The sequence below is a fragment of the Podarcis vaucheri genome (assembly GCF_965113315.1).
Source record: "Podarcis vaucheri genome assembly, chromosome: 1".
In the NCBI taxonomy this organism is placed as follows: Eukaryota; Metazoa; Chordata; class Lepidosauria; order Squamata; family Lacertidae; genus Podarcis; species Podarcis vaucheri.
The window spans coordinates 6,223,628-6,241,522 of record NC_138759.1 but is presented as its reverse complement, the minus strand read 5'-3'; the positions used below and the strand labels follow the sequence as shown (position 1 = coordinate 6,241,522).

At 45.0% G+C, this 17,895-nt stretch overlaps 1 protein-coding gene and 1 long non-coding RNA gene across 3 annotated transcripts in view; one reads left to right on the top strand and one right to left on the bottom strand.

Annotated features, from left to right (window-relative positions):
• The window catches only part of LOC309531109, a 157,119-nt gene that overhangs the window by 74,936 nt on the left and 64,288 nt on the right, over positions 1-17,895 (bottom strand). The gene's annotated exons all lie outside the window — the stretch shown is intronic.
• The window catches only part of WDHD1 (WD repeat and HMG-box DNA binding protein 1), a 41,164-nt gene that overhangs the window by 11,679 nt on the left and 11,590 nt on the right, over positions 1-17,895 (top strand). For both annotated transcript variants that reach the window (XM_082216859.1, XM_082216860.1), the window contains 13 exons: positions 967-1,059; positions 2,759-2,865; positions 4,208-4,349; positions 4,795-4,996; positions 5,190-5,377; positions 7,264-7,448; positions 7,916-8,157; positions 9,544-9,681; positions 11,549-11,705; positions 13,371-13,485; positions 14,432-14,563; positions 16,099-16,331; positions 17,596-17,729. In XM_082216859.1, coding sequence (XP_082072985.1) covers positions 967-1,059; positions 2,759-2,865; positions 4,208-4,349; positions 4,795-4,996; positions 5,190-5,377; positions 7,264-7,448; positions 7,916-8,157; positions 9,544-9,681; positions 11,549-11,705; positions 13,371-13,485; positions 14,432-14,563; positions 16,099-16,331; positions 17,596-17,729 — 2,068 coding nt within the window. The remainder of the gene's footprint in view (positions 1-966; positions 1,060-2,758; positions 2,866-4,207; positions 4,350-4,794; positions 4,997-5,189; positions 5,378-7,263; positions 7,449-7,915; positions 8,158-9,543; positions 9,682-11,548; positions 11,706-13,370; positions 13,486-14,431; positions 14,564-16,098; positions 16,332-17,595; positions 17,730-17,895) is intronic.

Sequence of the window (17,895 nt, the reverse complement as noted above, 5' to 3'; positions counted from 1 at the left end):
CAAGACGGAAAACTCGCTAGACGAAAGAGTTTTCCGTTTTGGAGGTGCTTCGCAAAACGAATTTCCTATGGGCTTGCTTCGCAAGACGACAATGTCTTGCGAGTTCCTGCAGGGTTTTTTCCCTCCCCCCCCTTTTCTAAGCCGCTAAGGCGCTTATCAGCTGATCCGATAAGCTGATAAGCCGCTAAAAGCCGCTAATAGAGCTAATCCTCTAATCTGTCAATGGGCTTGCTTCGCAAGACGAAAAAAACGCTAGACGAAGAGAATCACAGAACGGATTCTTTTCGTCTTGCGAGGCACCACTGTATTGGTTGATCTTTTCACAAAGCGAAAAGGGCAAGCAAAAGTAACGCATAACTCTTGCTAATCTTTTGCTCAGAAAAATCTCTGGCCACCTCTGTAGCTTCAAATTTGAGAAGAAAGGTGGCTACTTGTCATGTTTGCCAGAGGGCAGTGCCACGCTTCTCATGGCAAACAGCATTGTGGAAGACTGGTACTCGGTATAGCTGCTGTAGTATGCATGTGCTTGGCTGATTTCAGACATTCGTTGGATCAATCTCCATTGCTCCTGAGCGTTTGCAGTCTTAGCCATGAGAGCTGTCCTGCTTTTTCTGACTCAGATTGTTGCCACAGGCTGGCCTCTCGGCTTTGTTGGAACAGGACGGAACCCATACAATGCATTCTGTGTTCTGTGTACAATGCTCTGTGTCTAGTGAGTTCCTTCCAAAATGAACCATGCATCAGTGCTTGCTTATCAAACATCATATTGTTTTTAACGGTGTTCTTTTATTGTTTTACTCTGCCTTGATATTTTATGACACTGTGGCTTAAAAATACTTTTATAACAAAAGCCACAAAACGAACTCATTTTACAACTGAGATTTGCTGGGAAACCTAGTCAGATGGGCGGGGTATAAATAATAAAACTATTATTATTAAAAACAAAACATTTCCCCCTCTGAATAGTTGCTTGCTGTTCCAGTAGAGAAAGTGGTTAAACTATACAGACGAGAAACCTGGGATCATCAACTAGATCTGTTGGATAAGTCCGTCACACAGGTTGGTATCCGCCAGGTGCTTGCTATTCATTCTGTACATATTGTAAGAAGAGGGCTTTCCTGACACATGAAGGAAGTGCTGGCTATCCATTGTTAAACTGATCGCTCCCGGATGGCTATGATATGCTTTTCTAACTGAGCAGTCTACCTGCAGGGAATCCTGTATCTCCTTACCTGGGAGAGTAAGTCTCATTGAATTCAGTGAAGCTTACTTCTGTGCAGACCTGTATAATATTGTGCTGCAAACATCCTTGGGATATAGCAGTTTCTCTTTGGAAATCTGATACAGTATTAGTGGTTGTACCGCTTGCTGAAAGGAGTCTACTTGCTCTCAGTATCCTGTGCATATGTATAAACAGTTCATTGCAAAGGGACTGTTCAGTTTCCAGTGCACTCAGGCATTGACTCTTAACCAAAGGAAACGAGGCCCAATAGTCCTTCCTACAGATAGATGCATCATTGTTCAGGTAAGCACAGAGTGCAGAGCAGAACAATGGAATGTGTTGGTGCTGACCTTTAAAGCCCTAAACGGCCTCGGCTCAGTATACCTGATGGAGCATCTCCACCTCCATCGTTCTGTCCGGACACTGAGGTCCAGCGCCGAGGGCCTTTTGGCGGTTCCCTCGCTGCAAGAAGCCAAGTTACAGGGAACCAGGCAGAGGGCCTTCTCGGTAGTGGCGCCTGCCCTGTGGAATGCCCTCCCAGCAGATGTCAAAGCAATAAACAACTATTTTACTTTTAAAAGTCATCTGAAGGCAGCCCTGTTTAGGGAAGCTTTTAATGTTTAATAGGTTATTGTACAGTGGTGCCCCGCAAGACGAAATTAATTCGTTCCGCAATTTTTGTCGTCTAGCGAATTTTTCGTCTTGCGAAGCACGAAATCCCATAGGAATGCATTGAAAATCAATTAATGCGTTCCTATGGTCAAAAAAAGTCCAAACAAAGCCAAATTTGGTACAACAACAGTTTATTAACTGCTCTTTAAAGTCACACATACTGTAAAGAGCAGTTCAAAAATTTAAGGGAAAATAAATTAACTTTATAAACAAAACATGTCTTTGTTTTTAGTCAAAGAAAAAAAGTCGCGAGACGTTTTCGTCTTGCGAAGCAAGCCCATAGGGGAAATTCGTCTTGCGAGGCAAATCGCGAACGGAAAAAACTTTCGTCTAGCGAGTTTTTTGTATTGCGAGGCATTCGTCTTGCGGGGCACCACTGTATTTTAGTGTTTTGTTGGAAGCCGCCCAGAGTGGCTGGAGAAACCCAGCCAGATGGGCAGGGTATAAATAATAAATTATTATTATTATTACTGTGTGATATTAATTTTCTTTCCAAATGTTAGAATTGTAAAATAGAACCTGACATTTCATAGGACTGGGCAGTGGCTGTGGCAACTGGAAATAGTTTCTCAACTTTCATATTTATATAAGATACAGGGTGTTTTTTCCCCTTAAATACAAGGCTCCTCATCCCTCGCAAGGATGATAAATGTAAAGTTGAAACGAGTGCCCAGTATCTTCATACATCTGTTTTGTCTTTCAGTTTGCTTAGAAAATCCCAATATAGATGCTTTCTTTTCTCACAAAGAATTAATAATCAGTACAGTTGCTTGGTGCCCAAAATGAAAGTGAGATTGTTCAACGTGTTCTGCAGTTAATGACGCATCTTTATTTTTCCCTTTGTCTACCCCCACCCCCTACCAGCCCTTCAATGTTGTAGCCTGGTCTCCGTGTGGACAGTATCTGGCAGCGGGAAGTGTTGGTGGCTGGATAGTCATTTGGAATGTGGAGACCCAGGAGTGCTTGGAGAGGTGCCTGTAGTTTTCATAATGTGTCTTGTAAAGATGAGCTTCCACAAAGTGGAACAATTATTAAGAGAGCAATTGGGAGCCACAGGTCTATAAAATGAACATTTGGCCCTCTTAATAGCCTAGGACCCTCGTACCTACGGGACCGCCTCTCCCGGTATGCCCCACGGAGAGCCTCAAGGTCCATAAATAGCAACACCCTAGTGGTACCGGGCCCTAAGGAAGTTAGATTATCTTCAACCAGAGCCAGGGCCTTTTCAACACTGGCTCCGGTCTGGTGGGATGCTCTTTCTCATGAGACCAGGGCCCTGCAGCATCTGATTTCTTTCCACAGAGCCTGTAAGACAGAGTTGTTCTTCCTGGCCTTTGGCTTGGAGCCAATTTGATTCCCTCCCCCTCTTTCTTTTTTCTTTTTCCTTTCTCCTCCTGTGATGAGGCTGGATTTTAATATTTCAATGTTTCAATATTTTAATTGTTGTATTTTAATCTTGTTTTTAAGTTGTATTCATTCAACCTGTTTTTATTATTGCGTGTTAGCTGCCCTGAGCCTGGCCTTGGCTGGGGAGGGCAGGGTATAAATAAAAATTATTATTATTATTATTATTATTATTATTATTATTATTATTATTATTATTTTGCTTACCTTTGCTTTAATCTAGAGGTGAAGCAGCTTATGACAGGACAGATGCCTGCCTTGTTTTCGTTGGGCCATCTCTGTCCATTCCATGCAACCATAACTGTTAGTCTCTTTGTACTGCAGTGCTCAGTGGTGTGGATTTTCTGGAAAATTTTGAACTGGGATTGCTTTTGGGAGAAAAAATCCTATGTAAATTAGGGCAACTTGCATTGGGTGAAAAATCCTGATGCCCTAGAGCAGGAATGTGGAATGTCAGGCCCATGGACCTAAGACATTCCTCTGTATATATCAGCCGTGCAAACTGCAAACGGCCCACATTAATTTTTAGCTGGGTGTTGGGCCTGCTTGGGCATAGTGGTGTGAGTTGCACAGACCACATGTGATTCATCTGTCTTAGTAAGAACCAATTAGAATTGTTCTTAACTACATATGATTCAGAAGGACATAGCACATTGAGAAGGTTTGATGAGCTCAGGAGGACTAGTGTGTTTGTTTCTCACTTAATTGATTACAATTACAGTATTAGGACTGGTACATGGCACAGGGTTTCTTCACAGGGTTCTTGTGTTCTGCTGTAGTGATCTTTGCTAAGGAGAAGAATGATTTGTCCAAGTCCTGTGTGCGAAACAATTTTTTTTTCTGTAGCGAGGGCTTAACAGATCGTGATTTTAAACCTGTGCTGAACACTGGTTTTTCATTATTTTTTAGGGTGAAGCATGACAAAAGTTACACCATCTGTGGTCTGGCTTGGCACCCAAAAGGCGGGCAGGTTGCTTATACGGACATGGAAGGCAATCTGGGACTACTTGAGAACGTTTGTGATGTAGATGGAAAGAAATCAGACCACAAGGTAATACAAACCGGAAGCTTTCTTGGCTTTTTCGGTATCCTTTCCCATCATGGATGGTAATCTTTATCCACTCATGTAAACCTGGAGTTTGGCAGGCTTCAGGATAAAACGTGATGTGGTGTAGTGGTTAAGAGCGGTAGTCACGTAATCTGGGAAACCGGGTTCGTGTCTCCGCTCCTCCACATGCAGCTGCTGGGTGACCTTGGGCCAGTCACACTTCTTTGAAGTCTCTCAGCCCCACTCACCTCACAGAGTGTTTGTTGTGGGGGAGGAAGGGAAAGGAGAATGTTAGCCGCTTTGAGACTCCTGAAGGGGAGTGAAAGGCGGGATATCAAATCCAAACTCTTCTTCTTCTTCTTCTTCTTCTTCTTCTTCTTCTTCTTCTTCTTCTTCTTGATGGCACTATGTGGATTTTATGACAGTAACTTTTAAACCATGGCTTTAGGCATCTGCGCCTGGTGTCAAAGATTACGACGAACTTTTTGATGAGGATGACGGCGAGGACTTCCTGAACAGAGACTCGGTTGGGGACGACTGGGGTTCCAAAGCAGCGAGAAACGATGAAGATGATGACGATGACTCCATGATGGCATCAGGCCGCCCCAGAAACCGAGGGGCAATAATAGAGGATGATGAGAACTCCCTAGGTTTGAATTTCCCAAAGCATGGGTGTGTGGAGCGGGGGGCAGGGGGGACAACATTGCAGGAACTGTAGACACATCAAGGATGCTGCCAGCTTGGCTCACAATATCCTTTGGTTGGGGGGTGGGTGTTGCAAGATTAAAAAAAGAAGCCCTTGCTTTCCTAAGCCACTAATGCAAAGCTATCTATCTTGCATAGATACTGGATTGCTGAAAGCTAACTCTGCCCTTGATAAGGAGGAAGAAGAGGATGACCAGGAAAGCCTTGCCCCGCTGCCGCCACTGTCATCAACCCAGAGGCCTTTCTACGATGGGCCAATGCCAACTCCCCAGCAAAAGCCCTTCCAGCCTGGCTCCACTCCGGTTCACCTCACTCACCGCTTCATGGTGAGTTTCGTTTCTTTGGCTGATTTAAAACAATAATAAATAATAATAATAATAATAATAATAATAATAATAATAATAATAATAAATGATGATGATGATGATGTTGGGAAAAGGCACTCTTGGCCATTGGTCCCACCTCAGGATCCAAGAGTGATACTGAACCGAGAAGTACCCCCAGGCTATGCAACTGATTTTTCAAGGGAGTGTGATGCCACCCAAAACAGTACAGTGGTGCCTCGCAAGACGAAATTAATCCGTTCCGTGAGTCTCTTCGTCTAGCGGTTTTTTCGTCTTGCGAAGCAACCCTATTAGCGGCTTAGCGAATTACCGCAATTAGCGGTTTAGCGGCTATTAAAGGCTTAGCGGCTATTAAAGGATTAGCGGATTAGCGGCTAAAAGGCTATTAGCGGCTTAGGAAATGGGGAGAAATAGTGGGGAAAAATTGGAACACTTGCAAGACGTTTTCGTCTTGCAAAGCAAGCCCATAGGGAAAATCGTCTTGTGAAGCAGCTCAAAAACGGAAAACCCTTTCGTCTAGCGGGTTTTCCGTCTTGCGAGGCATTCGTCTTGCAGGGCACCACTGTACCAGGGCCCAGATCAATTGGTTCCTTCATCAATTGTTGTCTCCTTTTAAGGGGGAGCGGGAGCGGGCTGAGTTCTTTTTCCTTTCTTTTTTAAAGCAGTGCATCTCTACATGGGCTGCTGTTGCACAAAAAAAACCTCCCAGAAAGGGTATGTGTGCGCACCTCACAATGCCTGAATGGGGGTGTAAATGTGGCTTAAGATTTCTTTGTGAGTAGGAATGACTCTTCCCTGCCTCTTCCAAGAAACAAGGTGATGGGGTGTTATTCCACAGAGAAGTGAGGGAAGGTAAATAAACAGATTTCAGTAAATAAGGTGCCATTGCCTCTCTTTACAAGGAGAGAAATGAAAAAAGAAATGTCACAGCAGCAAGCAACGTGCCTGGTCTCTCAGACATTGCCCCTGTCTTTTGCTGTTTGGAGTAATAAACCTGCAGCCTAAACTCTCTGTGTATAATATTGGCCAGCATTTATCAGATCATTTCACAGCAGACATTGGAGTCCTCTCTTGGGCATGTGGTATTGTCATCCCCCTTTGCTTTTTGAAATTTCTTCTGCCCTCAGCCCTTTAAACCAAACGTCAAAATAATCAGCCAGTTGTCCCCATCTAATTAAGGGGGAAATGGAGAGAGTATAATTTTTATTTAAGTTTTTGTATGTTGCTTTTCAAGAAAAGGATTGCAAAGCGGTTTCCAAAAATCCAGCAATAATGTTTAATAATAATAACAGAAATATTTTATTATTTATACCCTGCCTGCCTGATATTTGTGTGAACATTCTTCTTCTTCTTCTTTGGCGATCACTCGTAGCCGAGTAAGATTGTCTTCCATAAACACGGTTTTAACAATGAGTCCGTAAGTGACTGTGGAGGCCAATTCTGGATCCACACATCCTTCCATAGTGGGGACATTGGTTTCCGGGCGGGAGTTGATAATGGTGAGGGTTTGCCAAGCGTGCCTTCCTCTTAGTATGTTTCTCCCTTGCGTCCTGAGTTTGAGCGTCTTCAAAGTTCATGACACCTTTGGTAAAGGCTGTTCTCCAACTGGAACGCTTTCAGGCCAGTGTTTCCCAGTTGTCAGTGTTTATACTACATTTTTTTAAGATTTGCCTTGAGACAGTCTTTAAACCTCTTGTGTTGACCACTAGCATTACGTGTTCCATTTTTAAGCTCGGAATAGAGTAGTAGCCTCTGCTAGAGTTAGACCAAGTGACCTGGGATCCATTCAGAGTAGAAAGCAGGCTAGATGTTGAAGGCTATATGTTGCTTTTCTGAAAGTAGTGTTACTGTTGACGTTCCTCCCATAGGTGTGGAACTCTATTGGTATTATTCGCTGCTATAATGATGAGCAGGACAACGCCATTGATGTGGAATTCCATGACACGGCCATCCATCACGCAATGCACTTGCCAAATTCTTTGAATCACACAATGGCAGCCCTTTCCAGTGACGCTATTTTGCTAGCCTGCGAGAGCACAGAGGAGCTAGCGAGGTAAAACTTATTTTAATGTTTCTGTGAAGAACACAACTTGTTAAAAAAAACACACCCATTACCAAACCTATTTTTGGCATGACATGGGTTTACCTGTAGTGGTCATGATCAGGATGAATGGATCTCAGAGCTCTTGTTAGTGCAACATCTCTTGGAGATACTGTTACCGTTCGTTTCATGCAAAACCTCAAGGGAATAGCTGAGGAATAAAGAGAAGGTGGAGCTGATAAATGAAAGAAGACTTATTAATTAATAAATTGGTTATCAGTTTTCCTAGCATGTTTTCAACTTGTAACAGTACAAACCAGCATTCTGGTTTAATTTAGTCTCCAACAAAACTGCTACTATTGCGTGAAGCCCCCCCCCCCCCTGAAAAACATGTTCAGCGGAAAGACTCTAGTCTGAACATCCCTAATTACTTCTTGTTTTTTCTTCCCCATTCCCCCCTCGCTTTCCCCCATTTTCAGCAAGCTTCACTGCATACATTTTAACTCCTGGGATTCCAACAAGGAGTGGACAGTTGACATGCTGCAGAATGAAGAGATTGAAGCGGTTTGTTTGGGCCAGGGCTGGGCTGCGTGTGCCACAAGCACCCTTCTCCTCCGCCTCTTCACGAATGGGGGAGTTCAGAAAGACATCTTCAGCCTCCCTGGCCCTGTGGTGTCCATGGCGGGACACGGAGAGCAGCTGTTGGTGGCTTTTCACAAAGGTGATTTCCCTGGCAGGCTTCTTTTTCCTGTTTAAATATGTTTGTTTCCTCCCCACCTCCTTTTTCACTGCAAAAAATGTTTCAAAAAATGCCATAGAAGCACCATGCTTTGATTTTGATGGGAAAATGTTGAGTATGCAATTTAATTGCATTTCTAAAGTGAGCCGTCATCACATGCCCAACGACTTCCATTTGTTTGTAATTTTACTACCGGCTTTACACCACCCGTCTCTCTTGACACCCCTGTCTTGCCACAATGAAGTTTAGGATTCATTGGAATTGTTTTAGGATAATGAGGGTGAAAGCTGACAGTATCCATCTGCTAGCTGAACAGACACGGTTGACAGGATGGATTCTCTTCTCCTTCACAGACCCCACCCTTCAGGTTGGCGAACCCTCCTTAGCAGACTTGGGGAAGATGGGGTGGGAGGATGGAAGGCTGTGGTGTTGGGGGGGAGGAGGAGAGAGGAAGGAGAAGTCCTGCCACAAAAAGCCACTTAACAAAATATATCATTTAATTCAAGTGAGACAAAAACCAGCTGTCAGATGGCTGTTGCGGATGCTCAAGAGTAACCAGGCAGGACTCCCGACCTGTGTTTTACAGGCTTTATTTTGGTGCAAACTATTTACAGTGAAGAGCCCCAAAGCTCATGTCTGGCTCAGTCGCTAGCAGAATCCGGGAGTGGTCTCTTTTTGGACCTTCCCCCAACATAAGAATTTCATTACCCCCAAACGTCTCCTCCCCTCTCTGCGCCTCAAACTACTGCGCAGGATGGGCGATGGCAAGGGCGTGTTTCCCTGCTGTCCGGCCTTCCCAGAAGCGGTGTTAAGGCTCTCACCAGCATCCTCTGGTCCTTGCACCTCTTCCCCACTGGAGGCTGGGCTTTCCTCCTCCCCAGAAGAGGAACTGTGTCGCAAGATTTCCGGAGGCTCCCTGTAACACAACTGCCCTTCTATTCAGTGGCGTAGCGTGGGGGGTGCAGGGGGGGCTGGCCGCACCGGGCGCAACATCTGGGGGTTAGGGTTAGGGGCGCAAATCCACGGGTTAGGGGGCGCAAATTACTTGCCTTGCCCCGGGTGCTGACAGCCCACGCTACGCCACTGCTTCTATTTCTCGCCTCTGAGCCGATGGCAGTTCCCTGACACCAACAATTTAGCAGACAGAATAAATTCAATATTATAAAAGGAATAATTGAGACTTTAGATATTTCTGTGAATGCTTAAAAATTATCCAGGGGATAGAAATTCAGCCACGTCCTTCAGGTGCCCAGAAAATGGCACACCGACAGAGCAACTTCCAGCTGTCTTCACCCACCAACAGCAGCTCCTTTCCTGCAACTTCCTTCGGTCTAGAATTAATTGCCCCCACCCCTCTTGCTTTTATAGGTACTGGTTTTGATGGGGATCAGTGTCTTGGGGTGCAGCTGCTAGAGCTGGGAAGGAAGAAGAGGCAGCTTTTGCACAGTGACCCACTTCCTCTTTCCAGGAAATCCTATCTCACATGGCTAGGATTTTCAGCAGAAGGTAGGATGGTTCGCTTCTCTTCTTTATTCTGAGATGTGTCAATATCATTTTCCTGGCGGGGGGGGGAGGGGATGTGCAGCATTGGGTGACAGACTTCCCATTCCTCTACTCTCCCCCACAGCCCTCTCACGCCCCATCAATTCTATTCTAGAAGTTCCTATGATCCTTTATATTGAGGGGGTGGGTGGGTACAAGGGGGTTTGCAAGCAGAAGAGGAAGTCCCATTGCACAAGTGAAAGTTTGTTCTGCTAGTGGATAGACATACAGTGGTGCCCCGCAAGACGAATGCCTCGCAAGACGGAAAACTCGCTAGACGAAAGAGTTTTCCGTTTTGGAGGTGCTTCGCAAAACGAATTTCCTATGGGCTTGCTTCGCAAGACGAAAATGTCTTGCGAGTTCCTGCGGGGTTTTTTTCCTCCCCCCCTTTTTCTAAGCCGCTAAGCCGCTTATCAGCTGATCCAATCAGCAGATAAGCCGCTAATAGCACTAATAGCACTAATCCGCTAATCCTTCAATGGGCTTGCTTTGCAAGACGAAAAAACCGCTAGACGAAGAGAATCACAGAACGGATTCTTTTCGTCTTGCGAGGCACCACTGTAACAGGATACAGTGTTACCCCTGGTTACGTACTTAATTCGTTCTGGAGGTCCGTTCTTAACCTGAAACAGTTCTTAACCTGAAGCACCACTTCAGCTAATGGGGCTTCCCACTGCCGCTACCATGCGATTTCTGTTCTCATCCTGAAGCAAAGTTCTTAACCCAAGGTACTATTTCTGGGTTAGTGGAGTCTGTAACCTGAAGCGTATGTAACCTGAAGTGTATGTAACCCGAGGTACCACTGCTCACCAGTTTGGATCCTAAGTTTCTCTTCATGAAAGTGAGAGGAGCCAGTTTCCACCACCTCCTCTGCAGCCAGCTGTACTATATTCCAAATCATTCCCAAAGGCTCCCCAGCCCCCAGGACAAGTGGGAAGGGGGGCGGGAGGGAAAGCCCAAAGCCCTGATCCATGAATGTGAACTCCTTAATGTTCAGACCCTATTTCTGCAACTGTAATTTGTTATAGCAGTTTTTAATATTGAGTTTTGAATGACTGCAGCCCTTGGACCTGATGGTGAAGGGCAGGCAATAATCTGAATAAAATAACGATACTGATGAGTGAAAGGGAAGTTAGGGTGCAAGTTGTTATCCCTAAGGGCTGGTTTACAAGCTAAATTGGTCACTGGTGTTGTTGAAGATGCCTGCAGCCTCCTAAGACACGCATAGGCAAACGCAGTCCACCAGATGTTTTGGACTACAACTCCCATCATCCCTAGCTAGCAGGACCCAGTGGTCAGGGATGATGGGAGTTGTAGTCCCAAAACTTTTGGAGGGCTGAGTTTGCCTATGCCTGCCCTAAGAGGTGGAGATGCCTGCAACGTCCTAAGCAGGGAAGTTCAGCATTATTAGTGAACACCCGGATCTGTGGATCTGGATCTGGGCAAGGAGCTTTTCAAGAGCATCTCTAAACTTGAGGAGGATACCAGGGTGGGGAAGGGGACCAAGCACTGCTCCTCTGTGAATGACAGTCGCTGTCTACCAACTTAAAGGGGTCACTGATACTTGTGCACTTGCTTGCTCTTGAAGATTGCAAGGGGACGCGGCTGTTAAAACTGAATTTCAACAACTTAGTTACTACAAACTACCAGAAGGTGGTGCCATTTCCAAAGTTAACAGCCCCTGGTTCTCTTCAAAATGTGCCATACTTTTTTTATTCAGTAAGGCAGAGAAGAGTGCTGTACTTAACATCCTACCTGTAGCTCATACATCTGTTTCTGAGAGAACCCTCAAAACTACACTGTGTGTGTTTGTGTGTTCCTGATTTTGTAGGTACCCCTTGTTACGCGGATTCAGAGGGTGTCGTGCGCATGCTGAACCGAGGACTTGGTAATACCTGGACCCCAGTCTGTGACACAAGGGAGCACTGTAAAGGGAAGTCAGATCACTACTGGATTGTGGGCATTCATGAAAACCCACAGCAGCTCAGGTAGGAGGTTAGAGTTTGCATGGTTATACAACTGAAAAGCACGTGAATATTCAGGTGGTTTTGTCCAAAGCCACCTGCCCGTTTATCCTCTGCTACTGTCTGACTACGACTTCTCCACTGCTACCTGTTTAGTCCAGGCCCCTCCAGCTTAAATTTCTTGGGTGGGAAGAGCTCTGTTTGGAGCTGCTAGCAATGAAAGCGTCTCTTCCCCTTTAAACAGCCAGCTGTACAACTAAGGCTGCCCTTAATTGACTTGCTTTGGTTTACAGTGGTACCTCGGGTTACATACGCTTCAGGTTACAGACTCCGCTAACCCAGAAATAGTACCTTGGGTTAAGAACTTTGCTTCAGGATGAGAACAGAAATCGTGCTCCGGCGGCGCGGCAGCAGTGGGAGGCCCCATTAGCTAAAGTGGTTCTTCAGGTTAAGAACAGTTTCAGGTTAAGAACGGACCTCCGGAACGAATTAAATACTTAACCCAAGGTACCACTGTATTTTTTGCTACCTTTCCACAGTGAGCTGTCCCCAGCAGTGACCTTCTAACAGCAGCTAGCTAACAAAGTATGTTAATAAATTTAAGTAAAACAAAAACCTCAACCTTCTTCAGGTATCTGAAGAAGTGTGCATGCACACGAAAGCTCATACCAAGAACTAACTTAGTTGGTCTTTAAGGTGCTACTGGAAGGAATTTTTTTATTTTGACTATGGCAGACCAACACGGCTACCTATCTGTAACAAAAACCTCAACAGTTTGGTAGGCAGAATAAATTCACTATTACAGAAGAAATAATCCAGACTTATGTACCTTCAAAGTGGAAATACAGTTAATAAACAAAGCTCCAGCTGCTGGAGAAGTAGATTTTACTGTCACAGGCTGCTCTTGCCTTCAGTGATGTTATTGTCACTACCATCACCTTAGGGCTGCCCTGAATCTCCTCTTTTACTGCAGACACCCTGCAGATATAGAGCGCAGCCGTACATGGTCTCGATACTTTTATCTTTTTCTTCCAATGGTTGCGTTATTTCCCCCTGATAAAGCTAAGCTTGGGCTCACTGCAGCCACTCAGGGAGGCATCTTGCTGTTATCTGTCGACTTGGCCAATTGTACAGAAACGGCACGTTCTTCTGCTTCCCCCATTGAGTCATTCATTTCTAGGGAAACTAATGAAAAGCCCCAGGATACGTCTGGGTTGATGAATGCAAGTCACAGTCATTGTGGTTTTCCTTCCTCTTCCAAGAAAGAAAAAGACAGAAAGTGTGTTATTTAAATACAGGGTTTCTCTTTATATTTATATTTTTAAAATATATCACCCATGAGAATGGATGTATGAAGGATTTGATTGTACTAGTGTAATTGAATGGGGCTAAAATTTTAGATTTAGCAGATGCTTTTTTGGAGTTTTGTTCTACTCTTTGTAATATGTTACTTTTTAAAAAATAAAAACTAATGCATGCCAATTTTCTCCCCTCTGATGTGGGAGAGTACGGAAACTGCCCCTCCCTGACCTGTAGACTGAAGTGGTACAATGCAAGAAAAGCTGTACCTTTTATTTATTGTGCTGTGAGTGCATGATTTGCTCCTTTAGACAGAGCCTACTCGGAGGGGGGGGGGGAGAGACACTGCTTTTAGGTGTGCATCTTAATTCTGTGCTTCCCTCCTTGCAGGTGCGTCCCTTGTAAAGGAGCCCGTTTCCCCGCCACCCTTCCCCGTCCGGCAGTAGCAGTGCTGCCATTCAAGCTTCCTTTTTGTCAGACAGCAACAGATAAGGGCCAGATGGAGGTAGGGAAAGTCAACATTGGTTTGGTTTGCTGGCTGTCTTGCATCGGTGCCCTCTTGACATGTGTGTCCAGATTATTAAAGCAGCCCTTGCAGTGTGTTTGTAGTCAGAACTTGGGATTTGGTCCGTAGATCCGTATTGGAAAAGGGTGTTTGTTAACGACAACGGTGTTATTAACGAAAGCAACATTATGGTTGTTATTTATTGCACTTTTCACCCTTCATACGTTTGGATCCCAGGTGAAAAATAATAACCGCATAAAACACATACGTCACATGATAAATATTAACATAAAAACCGATTGCGGTTATAGACAAATTCCTTGCAGCAGCCACACATAGCAAATGCTGGACTCAAAATGATACCAAGCACCAAAAACTAAAGGACAAACAATATATCTTTATTTGGGGCCGGAAGACTGAAGACCTAAATAAGGGATTGCAGTTTGCTTCCTTTTCTCAGACCCATTTTGTATGGTTTTTGCTTTGTCTGTATTGCATGGAAGTGGAGCACGTGAGTTCCTTGAGTAGTTTATCTGACACGCCATTTAATATAAAACACCTCTGATTCAAATTATCTCTGTCGTGAAGAAAAGCACTGCAGAACCCCCTGTTCTTATCTGTGGGGCTGGTCAGAAACATTTGTTGAATTCATGTTTAAATTGCAGGTATTGAACAGAAAATATACAGAAGCTCCTCCCGTAGCTGTATATGTGTGTTTGCATTCATTCATTCAATTAATACACCACTGTGTTGTAAAAACCGTCAAAGCGGTTTACATGCATCGCATGTGGAGGGCATGCATTTGTGTGCTTGTTTATTGTAAGTACTAGAGCAATCTCGGGACCTTGTTAAATTCCTGCAAATATTGAGACCTACAAATGGTCCTGATTAAACAGCAACGTGTTGAACTATGTTTTCCCCCCTTTCTTTTTCCTGCATGCTTCAGGAGCAATTTTGGCGCTCTGTCTTGTTTCACCGCTACCTGGACTACTTATCCCAAAATGGATATGAACACGATGAAAGTGTGAAAAGCCAGGCAACCCAAGAACAGCAGAATCTCTTGATGAAAATGTTTGCAGTAAGTGAGGGAGGTTCTCAATTCAAAAAGCAACCACAGCTCTTGAAGCATTTGGATGTCACGCTGCTTAGCAAAATAGCATTATTTCTTCGCAGCTTGGGAATTTGGTTGTGACCCTTTATTAACCCCTGAAACATACAAAGGACGTTTAGGCTTGAGCACGCACTATTGCAAGATCTAGTTTGCCAAGAAGGCTGATCGCTGAAGAATTGATGCTTTTGAATTATGGTGCTGGAGGAGACTCTTGAGAGTCCCATGGACTGCAAGAAGATGAAACCGATCCATTCTGAAGGAAATCAGCCCTGAGTGCTCACTGGAAGGACAGATCCTGAAGCTGAGGCTCCAATACTTTGGCCACCTCATGAGAAGAGAAGACTCCCTGGAAAAGATGGAGGGCATTCCCCTGATGCTGGGAAAGATGGAGGGCACAAGGAGAAGGGGATGACAGAGGACGAGATGGTGGGACAGTGTTCTCAAAGCTAGCAGCATGAGTTTGACCAAACTGCGGGGAGGCAGTGGAAGAGAGGAGTTCCTGGCGTGCTCTGGTCCAGGGAGTCACGAAGAGTCAGACACGACTAAACAACAACAACAACAGCTTGCCAACACACATTGTGTGGTCTGAGCGTGGGTAGATAACACAGATAGATCTGCTTAATCAACACACCAATCTTGTGGCTGGGCAGTGCCAACACTTCTGCTATTCCCAGGCTGCTGCGAAGCCCCAGGTGGGCTGGCTGTGACTGTAGCCACAGCTGCCGCAGTGGGTGGAACCAGAGGTGTCAGGGATGGGGGCAAGGCACAGCGCAAACTGTGTGGAATGGGAGGAGAATGGAGAAGGGTAAGGAGGGGGTGGATCAGAGAGGAAGAATGTACCTGGGGGCTTAATGTGTGAGTAGCTAATGCCTAAGAGCAGGAGGCTCTTAGGAGAGGAGCCTTGTTAAGCCAAAAGAAAGCTATGCCAAGAGAAGAAATTGACGTGACAACTGCCCCCCCCCTTTGCTGGCAAAGCCTCAGTAAACTAACCCTAATACGCCATAGTTCCTTGGTCTGCCGTGTCATAGGCCCAGAGCTTTGCACTGCCCATTACTGTCTTGTCTCCTGTACGCTTTTAAAATGTTGAGGTCTACTTCTTAAATTAACAGTTTTTAAAGGCAGTGTATCTCCAGTAGCAGGCTGGTTCCCATCAAAGTTACTGCTTTTTAAAAGAATGACTACAGGCAGGTGGCTTTCCCAGTGACAGGGAGGAGGATAGGAGTACAGTGGTACCTCCTGTTGCGGACAGGATCCGTTCCGGAGGTCTGGTTGGATCCTGAGGTTTCCGCAACCTGAGGACCGCTTCTGTGCATGTGCGCGCGGCAAAACCCGATAAAATGCTTCCGGGTTTGCCGTTTTCGCATCCCAAAGTTTATGTAACCAGAGGGTTACTTAACCGGAGGTACTACTGTATAGCTTTTGTTCTCTTGATTTTACAAGAGAACCTTCCGTTGCTAAACACCACGGGACTTTGTTTCTCTTTTTCCCTTTCATACGAATAGCTTTCCTGTACCCTGGAACGGGAGTTTCGCTGCATGGAGCTTGCTGAGCTTATGACTCAGAATGCCAGGAGCTTAGCTATCAAGTACGCCTCTCGCTCTCGGAGGCTGAATCTCGCCCAGCGGCTCAGTGAACTGGCAGCAGAGAGAGCAGCTGAGTTGGCAGCTGCTGAAGAGAACGGCATTCAAGAGGAAGAGGAGGAGGAAGAAGATTTCCAAAACCATCTGAATGCTGGGTAAAAAGAAATTCCAGAGTGACTCTACAGTTGGCAGACTTTTGCAGTGAAGGAGTTGCAGGGACCTCATTCATCATGTAGGCATGTACTAGTGACAGAGAGTGAGTGTGGGCATTTGTGTGGCTTGCAGTCCCATATTCTATTTGCCAGTGCCTGAGGTTTGGTGGTGTTCCTTCCCTGTCAGTATTGTGGATAATGGGGAGCCTTTATACTGGTGCTCAACCCCTGGACTGAAACAATGCTTAAAAAGGGAACAGGCACCATTTGAGAGCCAGTGTGCTGTACTGGTTCAGAGCGGTAGACTCGTAATCTGGGGAACCGGGTTTGTGTCTCGGCTCCTCCACATGCAGCTGCTGGGTGACCTTGGTCTAGTCACACTTCTCTGAAGTCTCTCAGCCTCACTCACCTCACAGAGTGTTTGTTGTGGGGGAGGAAGGGAAAGGAGATTGTTAGCCTCTTTGAGACTCCTTAGGGTAGTGATAAAGCGGGATATCAAATCCAAACCACTACTCTTCTTCTTCTTCTATGAGGAACAAATTTTCTATAAAAAGTGAGATACAGCCATCTTTTTATGGCTTGAAGTTGATTCTTGCGGAGACTGGGATGTTTCACAGACTGGGGATGTTCTGGAAGCAAGAGTTAAGCTTATCTTTCTCTCCTAGGACAGAATAGCATTTTTGAGTGTAAAGGTTTGAACACACACAGACACACACACGCACACATTTACCAAGGGACTGTGTGAATATACCACTCTTAACCCATTGTCTGCACTCTTTCCTCCTTTCTCACATGAATTTTCTTCACTATTCACCATTTTCCTTAATAGTAGGTAAGGGTTGTGTGTTGGCAGTGACCTTCGCTAGATTGTGCTTTTAACCAGAGACTTGTTGTTAGCTCTAGGACAGTCCATTAAGGTGCTGTGCAACATAATGTTACTCTTCTTTATATTTTCCCTGTATCCTCTCCCTCCTTTTAGAAACCTCAGAGTGATTGGTATCTTCTTCCAACCACACACACTTAGATTCATCAGTGGTACAGCACTGTCTATTCCTTTATTTTGGTGGCAGGGTGTGTAGTTATCTTCTTCTTTTTACCTAGGTATGCAGTTTTAAGATATTTTCTAGCATGTGACCTAAATCAGTTGTTGTTTTAATCTTACTAATGGCCCAGTGCGTTACATGTGTGGCAGCTGCCTCTTATCTATCTGTTTATCTAAATATCTAACTAAATGAGTAGACTGCTGAGTTCATTTATCTGCTTTCAGTTACAGTAGCACCCCCACAGAATCAGGTCAGGCCCGGATCAGAAACCTTCAACGTCAGCAAAGTATGGAGACCTACGAGGAAGAGGAGCAGGAGAAGGAGGAGGAGGAAGGCACATCTGAAGTGACAAAACCTAGTAAGACTGACAGATGCACACAAGTATTCAGGGCAGAAGGCTGTATAGTTGTCATATTTCCCAGGTCCTGAGGACGGGTTGTTGATAAGAGCAGACAAATAATGCATGACAGGCTCCACAAAGAAGAACTATTTTCTGGGGCTTATTTTTCTTGATTCATTTTCCT